The 23,972-nt window shown below is 35.0% G+C and overlaps 1 protein-coding gene across 4 annotated transcripts in view; it reads right to left on the reverse strand.

The window, feature by feature from the left end:
• The window catches only part of Nipped-A (Transcription-associated protein Nipped-A), a 207,852-nt gene that overhangs the window by 95,760 nt on the left and 88,120 nt on the right, over positions 1–23,972 (reverse strand). For all 4 annotated transcript variants that reach the window (XM_081739846.1, XM_081739844.1, XM_081739845.1 and 1 more), the window contains exons 24-31: positions 22,612–22,901; positions 16,346–16,535; positions 14,955–15,187; positions 9,362–9,515; positions 5,909–6,072; positions 4,890–5,051; positions 3,107–3,364; positions 1,298–1,568 (exon numbers count right to left, since the gene is read on the reverse strand). In XM_081739846.1, the coding sequence (XP_081595972.1) occupies positions 1,298–1,568; positions 3,107–3,364; positions 4,890–5,051; positions 5,909–6,072; positions 9,362–9,515; positions 14,955–15,187; positions 16,346–16,535; positions 22,612–22,901 (1,722 nt within the window). The remainder of the gene's footprint in view (positions 1–1,297; positions 1,569–3,106; positions 3,365–4,889; positions 5,052–5,908; positions 6,073–9,361; positions 9,516–14,954; positions 15,188–16,345; positions 16,536–22,611; positions 22,902–23,972) is intronic.

The following is a 23,972-nucleotide window of genomic DNA, read 5'->3' on the forward strand; positions in this document are numbered from 1 at the left end:
CAGTTATTAAGTAGTGTATCATGTATAGCTATGTGAACTACGTAAGGCATTTTTTAAAATCCTTGTAGCTATCTTAATGTAGCTAAGTATGCAATTGTGTAGAGAGTCCGAGTAAATCCATCTGTGTGAAATATAAATCTTCTGACTTATAATCTTTATGCACGGGTTTTCCCGTGCCATTAGGGCATGTATAGAGTTCCCATATTGTAGTTAGAATAGAATTTCTATGTTATATGTTCTTTTATTTCTATGTATTTTTTGTGGCGAGATAACACGAACATTCCGGTATTTCTTTAATACCTTCATATTGACTGTAACAAGAACGTCTTTGTGAATTCAATGCATTCACAGAACACGTGCTATATTTGCAAAGGTGTTGGAGTTGTCCCAAGCTAGATTCCCAGATTTGGAAACAATCGAACATCATGAAAGTCTCTATAAAAGTAGGTCACGCATCAGAGTGAATGATGCACTACATTCGCGTATAAGAGTGAAAATTTAGCCTGCATTCTGCTCACTTCCTTCCATTCTTATCGCACGAGTCCATGTTTAGAAGACGCATAAAACTAGAAAAGGAACTTGTGCTGTAACGGTTTCCGTAACTCAAAGTATAGTCTTATAAAAAAAATCTCTTTGAAAAACTCTACACTCTTAGTTATTACGGCTGGAATTATTCAAAGGTGGATTTTATTTCGCCAATTGAGATCTTTATTTCAGCCAAAGTATTAGATATTATGTATAGTTGCCAGAATGTCGACTTCTAAACCAAGATGAGTGCCAAAGACATTTTTGAACAAGACTGTACATCAAGTAGACATGGTTGAATAGTTGCTCTTTTGTCTTAAACTACACGATGGCTTATGGCATGAAACAAACCAACTAGAAAAATCATTGAAGTTTCAGATATACTTTTATGAAGATTCTAGAAGAGATGAGACTGTAAGATTTATACTCACTTTTCTGTTCAATCTAAACTATCATCACCGTTTTTTCAACATCTTTTAGAGATAAGCATTTAATGCATGAGGCAATCTCTAAACCCTTATTTTTATCTTGTTTGGCATGTTCCGATATGTCCTACAGTGCAGAATAAAATATTAGAAAAAAAGGTTTTTCTTGTTTATTGATTTTTTTTTCTTTCTTTCTTTCTTTCTTTCTTGAAGTGAGTCAACTTCATATTTCAATCACACTAGTTACTAATTTTATAATAAATAATTTTTCAGATGACACACAAGAAAATGTAACTGAAAAATAGTAAGAAATATAAACAAAATAAAACAAATTTTTAAAAAAATACCTTGAAGAACGATCTTTTTGTGTATAGCAAATTTAGCAATTATATGACTGAGAAGCAAATGTCCATGATATCGTGTTGCTGGATCTACACAATTTTTCCCCAACAAGCAAGGCCATGCAAAGGTCATCAGGCGTCTTAGTTTATTTCCTTGTTTCTTATTTGCGATGTCATGAATGTGTGGAGAGGCTTGTTCCACCAAAAGACACGAAAACTGCAGCAAAAGAATCCTCACGGAATCTGCGCTTCCAAATGGATTTTCAGGATCAATCACCTAAAAGAAAATACATCCCTCATGAAAGATAAGGGTATACTTTCTGGACACACTCTTAAATAACTATTATGATATGTGTGTATTGCAAAAGCATAAATGAATGAATCGAATATGGTATTTCTTTTTTTCTGAACCGAGCAAGAAGTCGAATAGTAAGTTTGTTTCAGGTTTTTAGCAACACTATGTTTATTTCGCAATTTACTCTTTTCAAACAGGTATACACACCGAGTAACTAGTTCAGTATTCTGCCAAAAGTGTTCTGCTGTAATATTCCTAAGAGTTCTGAAAAGCTTTCTTGACATTCGTTGGAAACATTGATTTTTTAAGGGCTATGCAGATTCTACACATCATATTTAACATTTATTATTTATTGCATCCACTCTGTACAGGTGAACTATCGTATTTAATCCATTTCCTCACCAAAACTCCTAGACACGTTACCAAGCACCCGAAAAACTAAAATCTTGTCTGGGCCCCTTTCCCGTATCTTGCGGCAATTCCAACATGGCGGCTTTCCAAATGTCCCCCTGATTCGCATTACGCCTATTCAGTGGAGCTCTACATGCATTCCTCATATCTAACAATTGACCTCAATCCCTCTACTCGTTTCAAAATTACCATAGCATTTTTAGACATTTTCTACCTTCTATCTTCGCACTTTGTTCTCACTTATCTCTTACCCTGTATACGGTCTGCTACTAAACATCCTCTTTTTCTCTGTTTCTTTTGGTGCTGAATCCAGTGCTAGCAATCATTTTCAGCAACTGAATTCACCAAATCAGAATGTCACCTCGTCAGAAGAAACAAATCCCTGCTACAGCTTTTATCCCGCCCAAGCTTGAAAACACCTTTTGTTTCCCAAAAGAAAAAGCCGACTCCTCTATAACTGCTCTGACTCCCCCCTCCCCAACCCAATATAGCCTACAAGGAAATTTAGTTTCACTTATAGAAGATATCGTGTACAAAATAATCGCTTCAATTCCCAAGTGAAATACTTTACAACTACTTCACAGCTCTTCTTGCGAAGACTTCCCTCCACATTCCACTCCCACAGATTTTACTCTTTGTGTTACCAACAATGTCTCTACCTTATGCAAATCTTACTAACCTGAAGTGTGGTTTTCTCACTGCTTCAAAAGAATCGAAATATCATGAGTACTTTCGCTGACAATTGCTCTAGACATGTTCGACAACAATATACGCACTCACTGTCAGCTCTTCGAATCTTAACACCAATCCTCACTGATTTCACATCTAAGGATTTTATCCACTAACCCACAGGGCAAATCAAGTGCGGAATTAATACAATATTCAAATGAAGATATTATCAATAAATATATTTCTGTACTGATTTCTAAAAGAAAGCTTTAACCTACAGTCAGGGTTTAAGATGAAGTAGATTTCAGTAAATTGCAGAAGAAAAAAAATAATTTTGCTACAATTCTATTTCCAGACTCACAAAAATATATTTTTATACGCACTAGTTATTACAAGCTACAAGGGAATGAAAAATAAAATGAATTACGCACTTTACCGACCTTGCTGATAAAAACGCTCACAATATTATCAGGATTATCTTGATCTGGTGCTGCAGGTCCTCCAACGAGACGCTCTCCTTCGCCTTTCTCAAAACTCACAGCAAAACATGGTATAAGAACATACTGAAGAACTTTCGCTTTTAATTCTTGCGATATCGTAGGATTATGGAAATGTTCAACGAATCTGAAAAAGGCTGATCTCTTCCATTCTACTGTGTAATTCTGAGCTACAGTATTTTCCAGGAATTCTCTCAAGAACTGCAAAACAAAAGAAATACATTTTTAAAGTTGGTCTAGATATTTACTGGCATTCCTGAACACTGTTAAAGATTTCTGACAACGACAGAAAATTCAAACTGATGAGCATGGCAATACTTTTGAACATGACTGTACAACAATTTTGAAAGAATTTGAATTACTAAGCAACAATTAAAATTATGTACTATAATTAACATATTCACGTTCTATATTACATTCGTCAGGTCAGCAAATCTTATGACCTAGTGGATTGAAATATCCTCAATATAATGCAAACTGGTTCTCAGAAAATAATAATAGATTTTAATCACCTCCCTGCGAGCACAATCAATTCCTAGTTTAATTATTACTTAAATGTGCATGTGCTGATAATAATAATAAATGTGTAATAAGGTATGTAAATTTAATATTTAATTAGGGCCACCATTTTAGCAGTTGTAGGGACATATTTCCTAACAGCTGCTAAAATGGTGATCCTATATCAAATATCCACTTTACATAATTTATTACATCTTTCTTATTATCAATACATGCACAGTTAAGTAAGTTAGTTACATTCGATTGCACTGAACATAATAATACCTTTATTAATTAATTTTAAAAAGTACGAAGGGAAACTGTTTCTTTTAGAGGAAGTCTTTTTATTTTAGACAGGTCAAAGAACAATTCGTCACTTTAAACTGACATTGTCTACCAGATTTTTTCTGCTTTTAATGTTAGTGAAGAGCAAGTCACTTTTCATATCAATAATTTCGGTACACCTTTGAACCCCATTACGTATATTGATATCCAACAGTTTTTAAGAGTATAGTTGGGACAAAGAAACCGCAATGTGGGAATAGAGAATGGATTACTTGCGAGAAAATATCACACACAAACATTAAGAAAATACACTTTCGCTAAAACTTATTATCGATAGGGACGAGAAAAATAGGGAGAAAAGAAAAATTAAAGAACAGATAATAATTGAGAAAGTCCAGTTTGGAGCCATGCTCGCGTGTAGAGTCACGTGGCATTGTACCAGGCTATAAGTACTTATAGATTGATTTTAGTGGAGGAAGATTAAAACTAATGCGAGGGCAGATTGGTAGGAGTACATTTCGTGGCTAATGTTAGGGCTGTTTTGTCTTTACTACGGAAAATTCCAATGGAATTTCACGTGTTTCGAATCCCATGTTAAAAACACGTGAGACAGTGGGTCTACGTCTCATATAACCTCCGTGTTGATAAAGGAACTTGAACTCCAACTAAGCAATCAAGTATTTATCTCAGCGGACACGTGTTACAGAAAGTGAGTAAAACTTTAAATTACTTACGTGACGTATTTCTTCTGAATTTTAACACTACAACTGACATACTGTAATATAGGTTCAACATACAACATTCATTACATCACTATACCAATTCTAAAAGTATTTCTGAAGCTTGGTATCACATAAATCGTTCACCTTAATGAACTGAATCTTAATCAATACTGTAGTCACGTTAACAATAAAATACTTGCAATTTATGCTCAATGTCATACCTGAAAATCCGGTATAAATCTATCACATAATGCTCGAAGCAACTGGAATAGTAAGTCAATTTCGTTAGGATGATGGCATATGTACTGCAGAAGAATTTTTACTAGTAGCTTGGGTTCCTTCCAATGGTGATATTCTACACTATCAATGTTCTTGTGCCTCTCCTGTAAGGAAAACACCAATTAAATCACACTCCATAAACATTAATTGTAGCTTTTAATATAACACTTACTTTTACATTACATAGTATTATTACACAGAACTTTTACATTTACTTCAAGTTCAGTCTACATTTTGAAATAAATACCTTACATATAAGTACTAATACACAACACTCGTTAAATATTTTGTAATAGCTTCTAATAAATTATGAGCAACTAAAGCAATAAGCAACTAAAATAAGCAACTAAAATATATGAATGTTAATCATCACCTCAAAATACTTTACTTAATAATTTATGGTGTTAGTAATAACTGTTAATTAGATTTTACACTCGTCCGTTTGAAAATTCTAGTAACTTAGATATATTCTATACTCTTAGTTTAGTGTCATGCGAAACGAAACTTCTCTACAAACGTTTAAAAAATATGGAGATTGATCTTAAAAAAAAAATTAAGGCGCATTATCCTCATAAATATGACTTTAAAAAATGTTGATGCTAACATGGTTACCTGAATCGCTATCAGAAGTGTTGGGTAAAACTTACTCCTTTCTAGGATTATTATTTCATTTAAGGATCAGAATAATAATTAAAAGACAGGGGTATGTAACAAACGTTTTTAACTACAATAATATAACGACTTCAAGGGTGTTGGATGAATACTCTATGAAATACTGGATAACAGAATAAGAAAACAATCTTTTGCTCGTCACCTGAAGAAGAATACATAAAATATACTCCAAAACTACAGAATTTTCGGAACAAGTTTCCTGTACGTGGATAATTACGTTGAGTTTTTTGTTTTACTATATTACAGAGGAGAAAAGTGTGAAAGTTTTTCATTGATATAAGACATTCACCTGATATTCATCGGTACACCAGATCTTCTTGAAAGCAGAAACCAACTGATGTTGAGATGTAAGCCACTGATCATCAAATTTTATTAACAAAGACGTAATACGAATACTTTGGTATTGTATTTCAGCCTTCTCCGCTGGTGTTAAAGGAGGTGGCTGCTGAATACCTAAAAATGAAACACACATTGTGATGAATATAGCGTTATTTGTATTAAATAAATGAGACTTAACGATCTGGTGGAAGCCCCAATATAAACTTGAAATTATTAATGTTATTACAATTTCGAAAATTATTCGACTAGCGCATTTCCTATAAACCATGAAATGTATGTCAACATCTATTTACATGCAAGTACTTAATTTCTGATGTTTCTGCTACGTATATTTCCCTCTAATATGTGTCGAAACTTCTACATTTTCGTCAGTTTCAGGAATGAAGTGTTGAAACCATAATGGCTTAATGGTAGAGCCTGCAATTCGAACTCTGGTGAGGCTTGTGATTTATACATGAATTCTCTCAGTATACTCGTAATTTTCAGCTGCTTGAACACTCTACATTTATAATCCAATTACACTGATTATGTGTTAAGTTTTCTATTTATGTAGTTAAAAAGGTATATTGTACTTCGCCAATATTTTTTAATATGCCATTCTTTGAGATTACTTTAAGGAATGTATGTAACATCTTTGCCCAGTTTACAAATCTAAGTCAATCCAAAGAGTTAATGCATCATATATTCGATTTGCTTTCATCTAAAGAGGAACATACTACTGATCAAAAAGGAACTGTACTAGGTCACTTAAGATTTCAAGTGTTACGCCAATTTAAATTCTACCTTGATCTCTTTCAAACCAATTCCCTTCTAAACACATACACTGGCCCCACTGTTTACTCCACATCAAATGGAGTACCTCCCAAAAGTTTATTGTTGTAGTTGATCGAACACCATCTTGCGATACAGTCTAAATGATTTGTACCTCATGAAACCGATAACCTTTCAACATTGATTTTAGATTAGGAAAAAATAAAAGTCACAATGTGTCAAATTTAGTGAGTGAGGGAATAAGGTACCACTTGATCCTGTTTACCGTTACAAAGCGTTGTGTCTGGAAGGAACTGAGGAATTGTAACTGGGTACACTGCCATAATGAAGCAGAAAGTCCCCGTCTTTCCGGAAACCGGTCAAAACCCCCACACTCAAGAAATGTCAAAACGCCCACACAAACGGTCATAACCCCCACACAAATGGACAAATCTCCCAAATACACGAACGGTCATAACCCCCACAGTCAAAACCCCCACACTCAAGAAATGTCAAAACGCCCACACGATCGGAACGGTCATAACTCCCACACAAACGGACAAAACAGCCACATAGCAACGGTCACAATCCCCACATAAATGGACAAAACCCCCACACAAATGGACAAAACTCCTACATGCAGAAATTGTCACAACTGCCACACAAATGGACAAAACCCCCACACAATCGGACAAATCTCCCACACTCTAAACTGATCCTGGTTGCATGTCTTGCCCTTGTACTTTTTAATAACATTTTTTATTCCACTTAAACTGATATTGCAACTATTCTTCTTGGGCGTCATAAAGAGCCGCAACAAAGACGTGAAATGACGATCATTCTGAGTGTGGGGGATTTGTCCGATTTTGTGGGTTTTTTGTCCATTTGTGTGGCAGTTGTGACAATTTCTGCATATGGGAGTTTTGACCATTTGTGTGGGAGTTTTGTCCATTTATGTGGGGATTATGACCGTTGCTATGTGTGGCTGTTTTGTCCATTTGTGTGGGAGTTATGACCGATTGTGTGGGCGTTTTGACATTTCTTGAGTGTGGGGGTTTTGGCTGTGGGGGTTTTGACCGTTCGTGCGTTTGGGAGATTTGTCCATTTGTGTGGGGATTATGACCGTTTGTGTGGGCGTTTTGACATTTCTTGAGTGTGGGGGTTTTGACCGTTCGTGCGTTTGGGAGATTTGTCCATTTGTGTGGAGGTTATGACCGTTTGTGTGGGCGTTTTGACATTTCTTGAGTGTGGGGGTTTTGACCTAGACCCGTCTTTCCACAGAAGCCTGATGTTCCCTCTTGGCGATCTTGAAACATGACAACGTAACACTGCATTGATATTCTGACCAAGATAATTTTTTTATAAGCAAACCCCTTAATATCGACATGATGACCAAAAATATTGTCTGTTGAACTTTCTCATTTTTTCTTAACTTTCTTGGTTTTAAAGAACGGTCTTAACTCTCTTTGCCTTTTATATTCATGGTGAAATCTGAACTCATCACAAACATGTGTTCACAATAGACCTTCAAACCATAGATTTCTTTGCTCTCAAAATATTGAAAGTTCACTCAACTGATAACTTTCCAGTTGAATATTCCCTTGCACACATTACACTCATAAGACATACGGCCACTCCGGTTTCTTTATAATCAACTATTACTGACACCCGACAAGAACTGTAATTCAGAAAATACTGAAAATGAGCTCTTCTTAATACTTATACAGGGTGACATTCAAAAATCCACCCATTAACAATCTAGTTTCTTCAGATTTCCTGCATGGATTTCGGAGTGCATTTTCAAATTTACTGTGATGACGCGCCACTATTTTCTGGAGGTGCCCTTTGTTTTGATGGCGCTGAAGTCGATAATCAGTTATGTCTTGCTTGGACCTGTTCACAGGCATTCCTCTTCATTTTATCATTTATTTGTTGAATTTTCTTTCTTTAAGAACTGTACAAGAGTCATTTTTTAACTCCTCAGTGCCGGATTTTTGAATGGCAACCTGTACTATAATCTAGTACAGTGTAGTTTCATACGGTACTTACAAGATAGAAATAATGAAAAATGTTATACAACAAAACTATCTTAGATAAGGATACACATTTTTGTTTTTTTCTACATTTACACATTTCTCTAACTCAACAGGTGTAGTTTCTATTTATTTATTAAATTTATTTTGAGCCTTGACCTTTCTGACAATAATTAAGTGGTGAAATAAATGAAGCTTAGATCTAGCCAGCAATTTTTTTCATCTATAAAAATAGATTTTCTCCGTATTTTTCTTTTCTTTCCTTTTTTAAATCTCCCTTTTATACACATAAAGGTGTACATTTGGTATATGAGTGTGTGATGATATTTAAAATAATGTACAAATAAAGAAACATTTCTATACTAAATGACCATAAATATGAATTCGAAGAAGGTGAGTGTCCTTAATAAAATTGTACCTCTTTCTATTCTACAAAAACCATGAACCTTATATTGATACCAATCTATGGTAAGTTCTTTTGTTTAGGTTTACGTTTAGGTCAATACTGTGATGAATAAATTTCGCAACTCATATATCAGGTGTATCGAAAGTCCGGGGAGTTGGCTTATGGTCCCGGACTTTGATATACCGGTATATATTAATCTATGTATCATACATACCTAACTGTGTCACTTGAGCCTGAAGCTGCGGACTTTGAGGATTTCCCATAGCCATATTCATTAGTTTAACGCTATTATTTTGAAGAACATCACGGAAAGGTTTTCCATCTTTGTGTTTAATTAGGTACTCAAGATACCTGCTCCACTGTTGATCCTAAAATTGTAATAATTAAAAAAATATATTACCATTATTATTATCATCCTATTGTGTTTATCTACCTATATTTGTATTTCCCTTGCTTCCTCTCCATACTGGTTTACTATCACTTACTAATTATATTCAACTGAATTTTATAGGCCCTTCTAACCCTGAATTTTTAATTTGCCCAAAGCGACCTACTGATGAGTGAAACGCCCCGTAGGCTGAAGGAGAAGAGTAATACAGTGAAGTGAATGAAAATGGAAGAAACGTGGAATAAGAAAATAAAAGGAAACGAGAAAATCCACAGTCATAATGATACTCACTAAATTTATTAGGTTGCTAATGCCTTACAATACAACTATGAGCGTTTTACTACAACTACGAGCGTTTTACTATTAAGCCATAGTACTCCCATCTAACTGAGTTTCTAGTCAAATCACATGTGATAAACTTATTTGTGCATTATTTTTGGTGTGCCCAGCTCAGACAATTTAATCATTTTATTTTAAATGCTGCAATTTCTTCGCGCATAGCGTAACTATTCGTTGTATGTTTTCATAATGTGTATATCAGCAGTAAAGCACACGATAGCAGTCGATGGCCTTGGCCGCCGCCAGCAGCCAATCACAGTCCTACCTGTACTTACGTCAATCTGGTAGGTGGGACTCACGTGAGCAGCAGGGACAAAGGAGATGCATAATGTAATCAGCACTTGGGCGCCGGAAACGAAACTGAAGGAAGCAACTCATCTAGAGCTGCTCGTAATAGTTCAAGTCAATACCGCCATAATGTGTATCGATTACTAAATTCACTTGTATTGACCATCCACATATTATAATTTCTTTAAATTGTTTTCCTATTGTTAATAAAATGTAAGTATATAATAATTTGGAAATAAAGCACTTATTTTATGAATATCTCAGTGTGTCAGTTTCATTAAGTATCGTTGCCTCATGCAGCTTCAGTGTGTTATGCATGGTGCAATATATTGGTACGAATATTTTATTGTTTTATGTTTTCTTTCAGTTCAAATGATGCTGTAGCTCTATTTACAAGTTTAAGGTGGTTGTTTGAATCTTTGCCTACGTGTTGTTAGCAGTGAAAGAAGCTACTACTCTAGTGATAACTTGTTTCGTCGTTAATGCTCGGTCATTAATATTCGATCAATGACTACCTAATGTAATGCTTACTCTATTTGGATTTCCATCCTATGGAGTAAACATCGCACATATTAACAGCTTCCTTCACATGTAGCATTTTGATTATCAAAAGATAGCTATCAGGCTATAGGAAAGAAAATGATTTTGCATGATTTTGACAATAGAACTTTTACTAAAAACTTACTTTCAAACGACGAAGAGTTAGCTCTAGACAAATAAACAATAAGGATTTGACAAAAAGATAGACAACAAAAGGACGGAATGAGGAATACTTGGAGGTATTATCGCGAAGAATGGAGTTATGCAACATGTGAAAATATGAGACTGAATTTTACTATATTCATGTAAAATTTTCTAAATATGCTGTAACAATGCCATAAACATTGCACGCTGACTCCAGTCAGTGTAAACTTTTATTTTTGATTCTCCTTCGGGCATGGTTGAAATGTTAAGGTAACAAAAAATGACAAGACGACAAAACAAGGTACGGAAATAGGAAACTGCCAATTGTGACAATTCTCGAAGGAAATGGGGGGGGGGGGAATTTGTGTATCGACATAAGGTGAAAATAATACCGCTGATATACTGTGTACTTCTGTGATAAAATGATCTAATATAAATAGAACAGAATTGAATGATGAAAAATGTACTGCACTAACTATATTAGAAACTAAAAAGGATTTTTTTTTTTACTAATAAAATATGTACATTTATACTCAAATAGACAAAACTGTATTTTTTCTGAACACAGGAGACATGATGTTAAGTCGCCATCTGACACTGCTCCTTGGGAATACTCAGTTTTAATATAGTTTATTTATGGAGCTCATCAATGTTCCTTTTTTCTGTAATTTTGCTATCTTCTTTCAATCTTTTCTTACAGAAATCTGATGAAACCAACCATATGTAAGTTTGAAACAGAGAAAAGCCAAGAAGAAACTAATCACTGAAAAGTTGTGTATTTTATATTGAAGATTTTGAATAGTCAAGTACAAATATACTATTATATTTGACATTTACTTCACATGATATTACTTATTAAGTAGATTGCCACATAATCCTTCGCTCCTTTCTACCAGCAACTAACCGGTTTTGAGAATTGACCAAACGAAGATTAGACTCAAAAATTGTTCAAAACCGCTCGATTAAGATTAGGAATTAGATTTCCTGCCTTTCAGCATCTATGGCTATATTAGCCCGTCACGTATGAGGGATGACTTCCATCGGCGATTACATTATCCGAGGAAAGGGGAGGAAAGGATCGCGGAAGGGAGGAAGCAGCCTGGGACCTGTATGTAAGGTACCATTCCGGCATTTTTCCTGGTGTAAATGAAGAAAATCTACGAGAACCTCACTCAGGATGGCTGGCCTGAAAAAAGCTTTTACGCTTTTACGACCGAGTGTTCCACCGGGAATCCAGCCCGGGATCGTTCTTAAAACCGCTCGAAAATGTGGCAGAAATAGTGGGAAAGAATCGTAATCCATCATCAGTCAATAAAAACTACAAAGTTATAATAACAATGACGTTCTGTCAATAGATGAAAGGTAAATTTACCAATGACGATTTCCAGTTACATATGTCTAAATCTTTAAGTATTTTGTCTTATTTTACATTTTGGTATTTTCATTAGCTATACAGAAATAAAAAAGAAAGTACAGTATTTTATTATAAAACATCTACATGTTACAAAAAGGTCGGAAAACGTATGAAACGAAAAGAACTGAAAACTTAATTTTAAATGATCTAGCAAATTCTGTTGAAAGGGTATGTAAATTTAAGAGAAAAAATGATCTACGAAATAATTAAACGTTGTATGATTGATTTGAAGTTTAGTATCCCGTTCAGCAACGAGACTATATGAGAGACAGACCAACTTAACGTAGGATCCGAACCACATTAACTCCAATAGGGAATCTAACCCGTGTCTTACGCACCTTCGATGGTCAATTATTAGCCAAATGTACATTAATCATATAGCCACGAAGGAATTCTGAACGTTGTATAAAAATTTTTGTCCACGGGCTTTCACGACAAGAACGGCCTGAAACAAGGAGATGCGTTGTCGCCATTATTATTTAATTTTGTCCTGGAATACGCTATAAGGAAAACCGAAGATAGCAACCAGGGCCTGGAGTTGAACGGTGTTCACCAGGTTATGGTGTATGATGATGTAAATTTAATAAGGGAAGATAGGAAAACAATAGAAAGAAATGCAGAGGTCCTATTAAACGCTTGCAGTGACTTGGGTTTAGAAGTAAATGCAGAGAAAACTAAATACAAGGAAGTTCGTCGGGACCGTAATACGGCAAATTATGGATGCGTTAAAATATTAAATAATACTTTTGATAAAGTGGATAGTTTCAAATATCTAGGATCAATATTAACAGACGAAAATCATATTCACGAACAAATCAAATATCGATTAAAAGCAGGGAATCCGTGTTATTATTCAGTTCAAAATTTCTTGTCGCCGCGAATTCTGTCGAGGAATTTGAAGCTTAAAATATATAAAACGATAATCATGCATGTTGTTCTCTATGGTGGCGAAACAGGGTCGCTTACTCTGAGGAAAGAACGTAGACTGAAAGTATTTGAGAACAAGATCCTGAGGCGAATATTCGGACCCAACAGGAACGGGAATAGGGAATGGCGGAAACTTCATAACGAGGAACTACATAATTTATACGGTTTACCAAACATTGTTAGGGTCATCAAGTCTAGGAGGCTTAGGTGGGTAGGTCATGTAGCTAGAAGAAAGTAGAAATGCTTTCACAGTCTTGACTGGAAGACCAATCGGAAAACGACCATTAGGAAGACCTAGGCGCAGATAGGAGGACAATATTAAAATGGATCTCACAGAAATAGGAATACAAAGTAGAAACTGGATCCAGTTGTCTAAGGACAGAAGTCAGTTGAGAGTTTTTGTGAACGCGGCATTGAACCTTCGGGTTCCATAGAGTTTGTTACTTAGTATAAAAACAACTATACAAAATATGAACTTTAATGAACTTAATTAACTATTCACCTTAATAATGTTCCTTCTAATACATAATTTATATTTCTTTCCAACATTTCAAGTGCGTCACTCAACATTTTTTCGTCATGACCCCGCGACGCATTTGAAATGTTGAAAAGAAATATAAATTCTATATTGGAAGGCACATTATTTAGGAGAGTAGTTAATTTATTATTACAATGTGTTTCATACGCTCAAATAATAATTTATTGAACTTCTTAAGTAAATAAACAAACACTAGAATAAACAGAATATACGTTATAAGAGGGCTTTGAGTCTGAGCTATGGAATACGGATGAATATAAATTACATGGTTACTTGGTCGCACACGATTTCTATATGAAACCCACTCGTCCTTCTCCTATCTTACAAGGAACTTTTTCTTGTTATTTCTACGATCATATCATAGTTTACTGTCACAATTATATGGATGTCCCTATTTTCAGATTATTATTGAAACATGTGTCACTATTAGTTTTATACTTTGACAGATCTCAGAAAGAAATTTTGGCTGGAGCCAATCTGTCCCTGAGAAACAGAAACGGAAGCTCCCACCGGGAATCGAACCCGGGTCTCTCATGCCAAAGGCACGTATGCTAACTGCTTAGCCACAAAGGAGCTCATGACTGTGAAAGATCAATAAAATAGGAATGTAAGAAGAAACGGGAGAACCCCAGTAAATCTCACTATGTTGTCCACCATAAATTCACATGACCTGGAATCGCACTCGGGATCCCTCATATCAGAGGTAAGAGCTCTATTACTGAGCCACGTGCCTCTCAGGAATTAATGCCAATTGTGAGCTACGTCTACTCTGATTGTATTGGTAACTACCTCATTCATCATTAAAAATTTTCGCGTAATTCGAAAGATCACACTGTAAAAACAAAGATTAAGGTATCTTTTTAACGCGTAACCCTGAATGGTCTGGTTATATTCCTAGCTGCACATATACTCTAAGTTTGAAATAGTATAGTTGCTGCGTATTGCCTAACAGACGGTTTGACTGTACCTATCTTTCATATGTTTGTTTCGTTCTCGTTTGTTTTTATATCATATACACTGTGACTGATTGATCACTTGGAGTTTAACCTCTCCTTTCAGTATCAAAACTGTGAGATGGCACATTTAGTTTAAAATGGAATCCAAACGCCATCTCCGGAGTTTTATCAGAGTTTCTGTCTTCTTCTCGGACCACGCGCCTCATCCGTTTAACGACGAAGCAATTTAAATCAGAACACAAGAATCTGTACATCATTTTAAGTAAAATTTACCTTGACATTGCTTTCCAATAAGAAAAGATCCACTGTTTCATTTGGATAACGCAGCAAAAACTTCATTAATGGTTCTCGGAAAGGGCTGCTAGCTTCAATCAGCATCTGTTTTTCTGTTTGTAAGACTAGTTTGCACAACACTTCAATAAATCTGCTGGACGCAGCTGGAATTTGATGGAATATCCCAATTATGGTTGCTATCTTCTGTTCGTTCTCGCCATTCTTCGAAATACCTATTAAAGTAAAAATATAAGTAAGAAGATCTGTGCCATCTATGTTTAACGTATATTTTTCCTTCAACTATACTAAATGACATACAAAGAATGAATTCTCATCTATAGAGGATTTGGTATAATATAAAATCGGTCATTTTCTCCACTTATCATATACACTAGATGATATTTACGTAATTTTATATTAAGAATACTACGTAATATAGTGTCTACTTGATCTAAAAAACACTATTGAGAAGTTGGGGAAAATATATACTTTTAAGACGTTTAGCTGAAAGATCTCAGTATTTGATTTTTCTTAATCAGAAACTGCTATTCTTCAAGCTTACTCTCCTTTCAGATGAATACGCAACTCAACTCAGGCATTTCTTTGAATTTACATTATATATATATATGGTTTGTGCTATTCATTAAATTTTGCACGGCAATAGTCAATGATTTGGATGTTTTTAAAGCGACATGATTATTGGATATGTTCCTGAGGAATACATATAGAGACTATCCTACAAATTAGTATTGCTTTCTCCAAGACTACTTACAATAGAATAACTTGGCACGTGGATAGTGTTCATAGTGTTAAATGGTTTTAAAGCAGGATGGTTATCAACAGTCAATGTTTTTGAGCAAAAATAGTCGAGAAGTTGTCCCATACTTAGCATTACCGCAGCAAATACATTCCGTGCTTTCCTGATCAAACTAGATAGAGAATGACTAAGACACAAACAAACTTTGCACGCCTATAGTGGCAAACAAGTTCACTCTTTGCATTCTGAATTCATTTACACTTGTTACAATATAAAGGAGTAATTAATATGAAATTTTACCAAAATCTTACAATTGTTTTGCAGAAAATCCTCTTTATTTGCCCTAAATAATAATAATAATAATAACGATAAAATCAGACATTTACATTACTTGCTTACATACACTCAAAGTACATTTCTAGAGTTCTTTGAGCCCCTCGTCCATCTAGATCATCACGAGTCACATGGTGAATCACGATCCACAGGTTGAGAATCGATGTCTATATCAATGAGTAGTCTAGACATAAGCTATATATTTTTAATGCATACATTATATCACACTTACAACTGTCTGCAATGTTGTGCTCAAAATATATGCAACTAATTTTCATTTTAAAAGAATATTTATACCTACCGCTTCCTTTATGAGAGTGAATAGCAACTTCCAGAAGTTTTTTCAAATGCTGCAGTAATTGTTCACAAAGCTTTTCGTTGAAACTTGAAGGAAACAGCTGAGTCAAATATGACAAACGTCTAGCACCATTTAGGCTAAGATTTCTGTAATCACCTAACGTCATCAGCAATGGTCTCATTACAGCGTGAACCTACGGTAAAAGTATACATTTATTAAACACTCATAAAACTAAATATTCACATCGTCACAACAATCTAATCCTTTCGATTTCCTCGTTATAAATCTTTACAGAATCGACAATCTGCTGTGAAACTATTCTGGAGATACCCTGCTTTACTTCCTACTATTCTATTTAATTTATAAGATTACAAAGAAAGAAAAAAAAATCACAATTCTGTACACAATTTAAACAGAACTGATGTAACTCGCGCACAGAGAACATGTTTATTTTCTTGAAGTTTTATATAAATAATGTTTCTTTCAATTTGGCGAAAGCTTTTAATATTCCTAGTGTTTTAATCTATCGAGTTTAGGATGAATTTGAATACAACTAATGATTTAAAAGTATAACTGTTGAAGTAAAAGTACTTCCTTTTATGTTTCTTTTTCATTGTTTTCCCGACAAATGAGTCAATGTTGCCAGAATATGCTTTTCATTCTGTGAACACGTTTGTCCTTAGAAGAAGAACAAAGTCCTGCAGGAAATTAAATCTCAATAATGTTGTAACTGTAATGTTTACGAATAAAAATTTGTGGGTGACAAGGACGAAATTTATTGAAAGTATGTTATGCCATACTACTCAATGCACGTTTACGACAGGTTCTGATTTAATAATAATAATAATAATAATAATAAAATAGATAAATAAATGCAACTCTGAAGTTCTGCTGTATTTAGACTGGAGAATGAGATGTATTTTTTCCTGAAGTTTTCAGCAAGCACAGTTCGGCAATCATGGAAATATGAAGCAGCGGCAGCCATTGAAAATTCAATTTTCTGTTGTTCCTCGGCCTCTGTTCCTATTTGTGCGAGAAAACGTCTGGCAGCAAATCCAATGTAGACATTGCTCACAACAGGATTTTTTCTTTCTTTTGGCAAATCAACATTTAATAGCCCTCTAACTGTTCATTTCAGCAGTTCTGGTTTCACATCGAATCACGAGATCTCGTAAAAATTTCCCTACATCATCAAACACGAACGTGCCATTGGCCTTGAAGTCTGAAACCTACACAGGACAGGTTGGCATTCAATGGCTACCATATTGCAGAAAGTTAGTTTGCACTTTAAAATGGATCGCTTGCTGTCTTCTTCCGAGTTTTCACAGGCCTCGTTTTCGGCAGTTTTTTCAATGCCCTCTGAAAACAACTAGTATTTTGCAACCAGCGGACACCGCAGAACTTGACAGGAAATTCTATGCATCCTGTGATCTAAGTAAACTTTCTTGAAGAGCTGATGAGTTACTGAACAGATAGTGCAAGTGGCATAGTAAGATACACATACTCCAGTCAATCGATTCAAGACTAATGTTGAGAATAATAGTGTTTCACCGCACCATGGATAAAATGCAAACCCCATGCACTACACTTAACAAGCTTTCCATAAGGTAACTGTTCTGATGTGGTCCTGGAAACGAGAAAGCAAGTTTAAAGTGTTTGGACCATCCATGGAAATCTGTAATAATTCTGTCAGTGGCAAGGGAAAATTTTCTTTCAGAAACTAGTTTGCCACACATGTGGAAGACGCCGTATATCGTCGGCGCGTCAATCATGCTTCGTTGATGATGCGTGAAATTAAACTTCGACTACCCTTCGAAAACTCTTACAATGGTTTTTGCTTAACGTCCCATCTGGGTTATTTCCTGGTTCATCAATAATTTCTTTCATGACGTTCAATAGCACAGACTACATAGATTAACCATAGGTGAGGTTAATTTATTTTATTAAGAAATTACATATGTGAGAATAAGACAACAGAGAGCAAGAAAGCTTACTTCTCTGTAAAGTATGTGTACTTTAGAAAAAAAAAAAATGAAATGTGACTTCAACATTAATTAAACGATGATGCTTTTCATTGAGTTCAAATTAAAGTAAAATGTCCTAATGTTCGAAATAAAATAACTCATAATCTATGCAAATGCATAAAAATTTCATATATCTTCACAGTAGTGCTTCCCGTGCAGTGGTTTCTTCATTTGGTGAAAAGGTCGTCACGAAATAACTTTCGTGCTGTGCACTGCACCCATCTGCCATTTCAATCTTGATTTAGCACGTTATTCGTGTTTCCGCAACATATTGTTATGGTGCTTCCACTTTCTTTCACTGTACTTCACGGCACTGCTGTTATTGACTGAATAACAATAGTTACCACTCGCTATACTTCATCACTTCACATTCCCTAATCAGATACGGAAATCTTATAATGATGAGAAACAGTCCTCTGCCGTGAGAATAAAATTACCACTACTTTTAATCCACCTATGTATTTGCCTCTTCTGAATAACTTTATTTAAAGCCTCATCGAAGCATATCAGAAGCTTGGAAGCTTTTAGGCTGTCTATTATCTGCTATTTAAAAAAAAAGATCAATTAGTTATGAAACCTTGTCCTGTCCAATAGTGAACGGTTTACAAATCTGACTATCGGCGAACATCAACATGAATACCGAATTTAAGTTGTCCCATGAATTGAATGACATTCTTTTGCACACAAACTGAAGAGCCCAAATAATTTTGGCTTTGCACATTTTATCTTTTATATTTGGTCTAGGAATTAATTCGTGCGGTTGGTACGCACACATTGAAGCTGTAGTACAAACACAAAATACATAAATACCTTAAGAAAAATATTGTCCATCGCTAGCCACCACTTTCGCCCATCTGTCAGGCAATATACGGATTCCGTGGCGAAAGAAGTCCTCATCCTTGGAAGCGATCCAGTCAGAGACCCATGTTTCGATATCTTCTGAAGAAGTAAACCGCTGTCCAATCAAATCGTTGTTCATGCAATCGAACAAGTAGTAGTCCGAAGGAGCAACGTCTGGTGAATACGGCGGGTGGGGTAAAACTTCCCATCCGACATTTTCTAAATAGGTTTTGACCGATTTTGCGACATGTGGGCAAGCGTTATCATGTTGAACAATAAGTTTATCATGTCTGTTCTCCCATTCTGGTCGTGTTCTGGCCAGAGCTTGCTTCAAACGCATTAATTGTCGTCGATAACGTTCTCCATTCATAGTTTCACCCGGTTGCAGCAGCTCATAGTACACTACACCTTTCATATCCCACCATATGCACAGCATAACCTTTGCACAGTGAATATCTCGTTTTGGTTGTGATGGACCTGGTTCACCTGGTTTCACCCAGGCCTTTTTTCGTTTAGGGTTCTCGTAATGGATCCACTTCTCATCACCCGTAATAATTCCATGCAGAAACCACTTTCTGCTCTGTCGTTGAAGCAGCAATTCGCAAATGGTTTTTCGTCTTTCAACGTCTCTGTCTTTCAATTCATGTGGAACCCAATGTGACATCTTTTGAATCATTCCCATGGCTTTCAAGCGTTTGGAGACTGTTGTTTGATCAACGCCTAATGCTGCTGCAAGTTGTTCCTGCGTTTGACACGAATCCTGCTCGAGCAATGCTGTCAATTCTTCGTCTTGAAATATTTTTGGCTGTCCAGCTCGCTCTTGGTCTGCCAAGCCGAAATCACCACTTCTAAACCGTGCAAACCACTTCTGACACGTTCGCTCAGCTAGAGCATGGTCACCATACACTTCCACCAAAATACGATGACTTTCAGTCGCACTTTTCTGCATGTTAAAGTAATGCAGCAGGACACCCCGCAAAAACACTTTATCAGGCACAAATTGCGCCATGTTCACTTAACTACAAACTGGTGTTGTTGACGCTTTAATCCACTGCCCTATACTACGAACGATACGCGATGACAGGGGTTTGCAACACATGTGTGGATACACGGAACTGTGGGACGCTCCGTTCGTTGCGCCATCTCTTGTCCACCCGCACGAATTAATTCCTAGACCAAATAATAAAACTTGACGATTTATTGGATTACTTCTCTCTAAACTCGTACACTCTGTTTTCTTTACATCTGTCTAGTAGATGCTGAAGACTCTGAAGATACAGGTCCTATTTGGTATTCTGAACTTGTAGAAACGAAAGCACTTGGTTTAGTTGTAAAAACATTAACAGAGAGTGTAAACTACTCATATTTTTGATAGTTTCCAAGTGGGTTGATCCTTTGGCGTGAGACTGCAAAGCTTGCTTTTCCATACTGTATTAATTACAATATTTTTACATTTTACAATACGCTTTAAATTTATCACTCGGCAAAGTTCCTCACCATGACGAAAGATACGAGCCTCTAAAAGACTCGATATAACAAATCAATGACAGTGGCATTATGCGAGAAGAATTCTTAAGTTACGTTAAAGATATTTTTGATATTTTTAAGTGTCCTCCATTTATCAAAACAACCATCCGACGAAACTTCAAATTTTACCCTGACTTTCCAGTTTGTACCGTCAGTGACACTTGCACTGGTGATCATTGACTCATTATGGTGTATATACAAAAAAAAGGCACGGTGTGAGCTGTGGCTTGCAAGTTCCAAACAACGTATGAACCCTCCTCTACTCCATCCGAAGCAGGGACAAGTGTCAAAAGATGGTATGAAAACTTCAAGGCTACGGGAAGTACAGGAAAAAATTTCCAATTCTGAACATCTCATTACACTGACGTTCGTTATAGAGACATTCTACCGTCTCATATTCTTAATACTTCACAATCAAATAATATTAATTATAAAGATTTCATTTGCGTATTATTAAAAGTTACAATAATAATAATAATAATAATAATAATAATAATAATAATAATAATAATAATAAGGGCAATAACACAAAAGCATAAAAAACATAACAGCAATTTACATATATGGTTGGTACCTTGAACATGGTTGTGGTAGTCTAAGGGTCCAGAAGAATCTAATTTTAAAAGCATAATAAAGCATAATTTTAGAAAATAAACCATAAAGCATAATTTAAATTATATAGCACAATTCTTGGAAAATTCTGATTAACTGCAAGTTTAATGTACTGTATTAATAATTTTAAAAAAACAATATTTACAATACAAAATCTTTGAGAACATAACAATGCAACAATGAAAAGCTTATTTTTATTTCTGTAAACTTTTCAGTGTAATCCTTTGAAGTGCAGAAAATAAAAAAGGAAAAGAAGAAGAAAATTTTCCGCCAACAATGAATAAACAATAGCTTTCTTCTAAAAGTAACTGCGAAGTATTATGAGAAAAAGTTGAAGTAACGTTTAAAGATTTCATAGTCAGTATGCGCCCTCAATCAGATCTCTTTACAGTTCATTAAGTACAAAGTTCATTAAATATGAAAGAAACTGGTTGCATAAAATAGTAATAAATAGATCAAGATATTTAGAATATTTAATGTATAGTAAATATACATTGTACACGATTAACGTAAAACACTGATTGAAATTAACAATAAAGCATAATAACGCATAATTTTGAAAAAAATAAAGCATAATTAAACAAAAAAAATAAAGCATAATGTGGGTTGCAATAATAATAATAATAATAATAATAATAATAATAATAATAGTAGTAGTAGTAGTAGTAGTAGTAGTAGTAGTAGTAGTAGTAGTAGTAGTAGTAGTAGTAGTAGTAGTAGTAGTAGTAGTAGTAGTAGTAGTAGTAGTAGTAGTAGTAGTAGTAGTAGTAGTAGTAGTAGTAGTAGTAGTAGTAGTAGTAGTAGTAGTAGTAGTAGTAGTAGTAGTAGTAGTAGTAGTAGTAGTAGTAGTAGTAGTAGTAGTAGTAGTAGTAGTAGTAGTAGTAGTAGTAGTAGTAGTAGTAGTAGTAGTAGTAGTAGTAGTAGTAGTAGTAGTAGTAGTAGTAGTAGTAGTAGTAGTAGTAGTAGTAGTAGTAGTCGTCGTCGTCGTCGTCGTCGTCGTCGTCAACGCACGCATACTAAAGACAAAGTGCTAAACATACACAACCAAGGAGTCGTGCCCTCATTATTTCAGAAGGAATTTCAAATTAAGAACGCACTATTTAACAATGATAATAATTGAAGACGACGACGAAAAAACAACGAAACAGCTATTGATAGGACCTATTCTATTCATATAACAGTATTAATTCAAGGGAAAGCAAAAGAATGATACAAATACTGACTGCAGAAAGAAAGCTATCATTGCATTCACTTAAACGAACTTACCATTTCCATATCAATTTGAAAACCAGCAATGAATTTCCTCATACATTCATAACCAGCTTTCTGTAACTCTGGATTCGGTTTTTCTAAAGCTTTGTACAGAACATTAAATATCTTTTCTCTGCTAGCTGGAATGTAATGGCATGCTGCTAGTGCCCGTAATGCAGCCTTTCTGAGTGGCACCAAATTGTTAACTGACTTATAACATGGAAATTTCAATAATGTGTTATCTTCGGCTTCGCAGAGTGACAAGAGTTCACGGAAGAAATTCTTGTGTTCCCCAATTGATAAGTCTGAAACCAAAAATAGAGATTAGTTGTCAGTCAAATATGTGCAAAATATTGTCTTGTGAAAAAAAAAGTACAGAAATGAATATTTCTAATGCATTATGTCTAAGGATTTAAATATTTCAACACTATTTAAGGAAAGCAGTGTTCTTACTCGTAAAGTTGTTTTATCCCCTAATATTTGCTTTATATATATATATATATATATATATATATATATACAGTGGCGGATCCAAGGGGGGGCTATAGGGGCTCAGGTATACACTGGATAAAATGGGCATCAATCCTGCTTTGCACTGGATAAAACGGCAAAATATGGTTTGCCCCTGTATATATATATATATATATATATATATATATATATATATATATATACCCTAAACAGAGCAAGAAAGCAACACAATCACCTTATTTCTTCATTAATACAAACAATTTTTAAAACATACCAGAAATGCCATTTTCTTTGTTTGATGTATAACTATACGAGTGAAAGTACTGTATAAACCAGAATAACATCTCGAAGACCCACCTGAGTTTCTTTATTTAACTGTTTTATTCAAAATGGAAGCCTGCTGATTATTTACAACTTATATTCAAATAATCATGACCAAGGCTTTTAGAATCTTTTTCTTCCCGTGAAAAAAAAATCTAGTTAAGACTCACTCAAAATTCTGGAAAACGATTTCACAACAGTTTTCGTAAAATATATGTACTTGCCCTAAAAACGATGAATCCACCGAAATTCACGTTATTTCGCGACTTGTGTTGTGAAAATTGAATCTCGATATATATATACAATTATTTGCATGAACAACGTTCTTCCGTTTCACTGCAATTGCTATGATCTAGTTCCCAAGTACGACTTACCGCATTATATGTACTTCCAATTAATTTTACTTATTTCGCAGATCATAATGTTGCTATTCTGCCTGTTGGCACGTACTGGGACTAATGAGTTTATTATTATTACTTTAGGTTTCTTCCACGTTTCTCCATCTTCAGCTTCCTCTTTTAACTCCCAATATTTCCTTCTATTTTTCAAATAATCGATCAGTTGTGTTCTTCTTCATATTCTTT

Source organism: Thermobia domestica, chromosome 15 (assembly GCF_964235325.1).
Source record: "Thermobia domestica chromosome 15, izTheDome1.hap1.1, whole genome shotgun sequence".
Lineage (NCBI taxonomy): Eukaryota > Metazoa > Arthropoda > Insecta > Zygentoma > Lepismatidae > Thermobia > Thermobia domestica.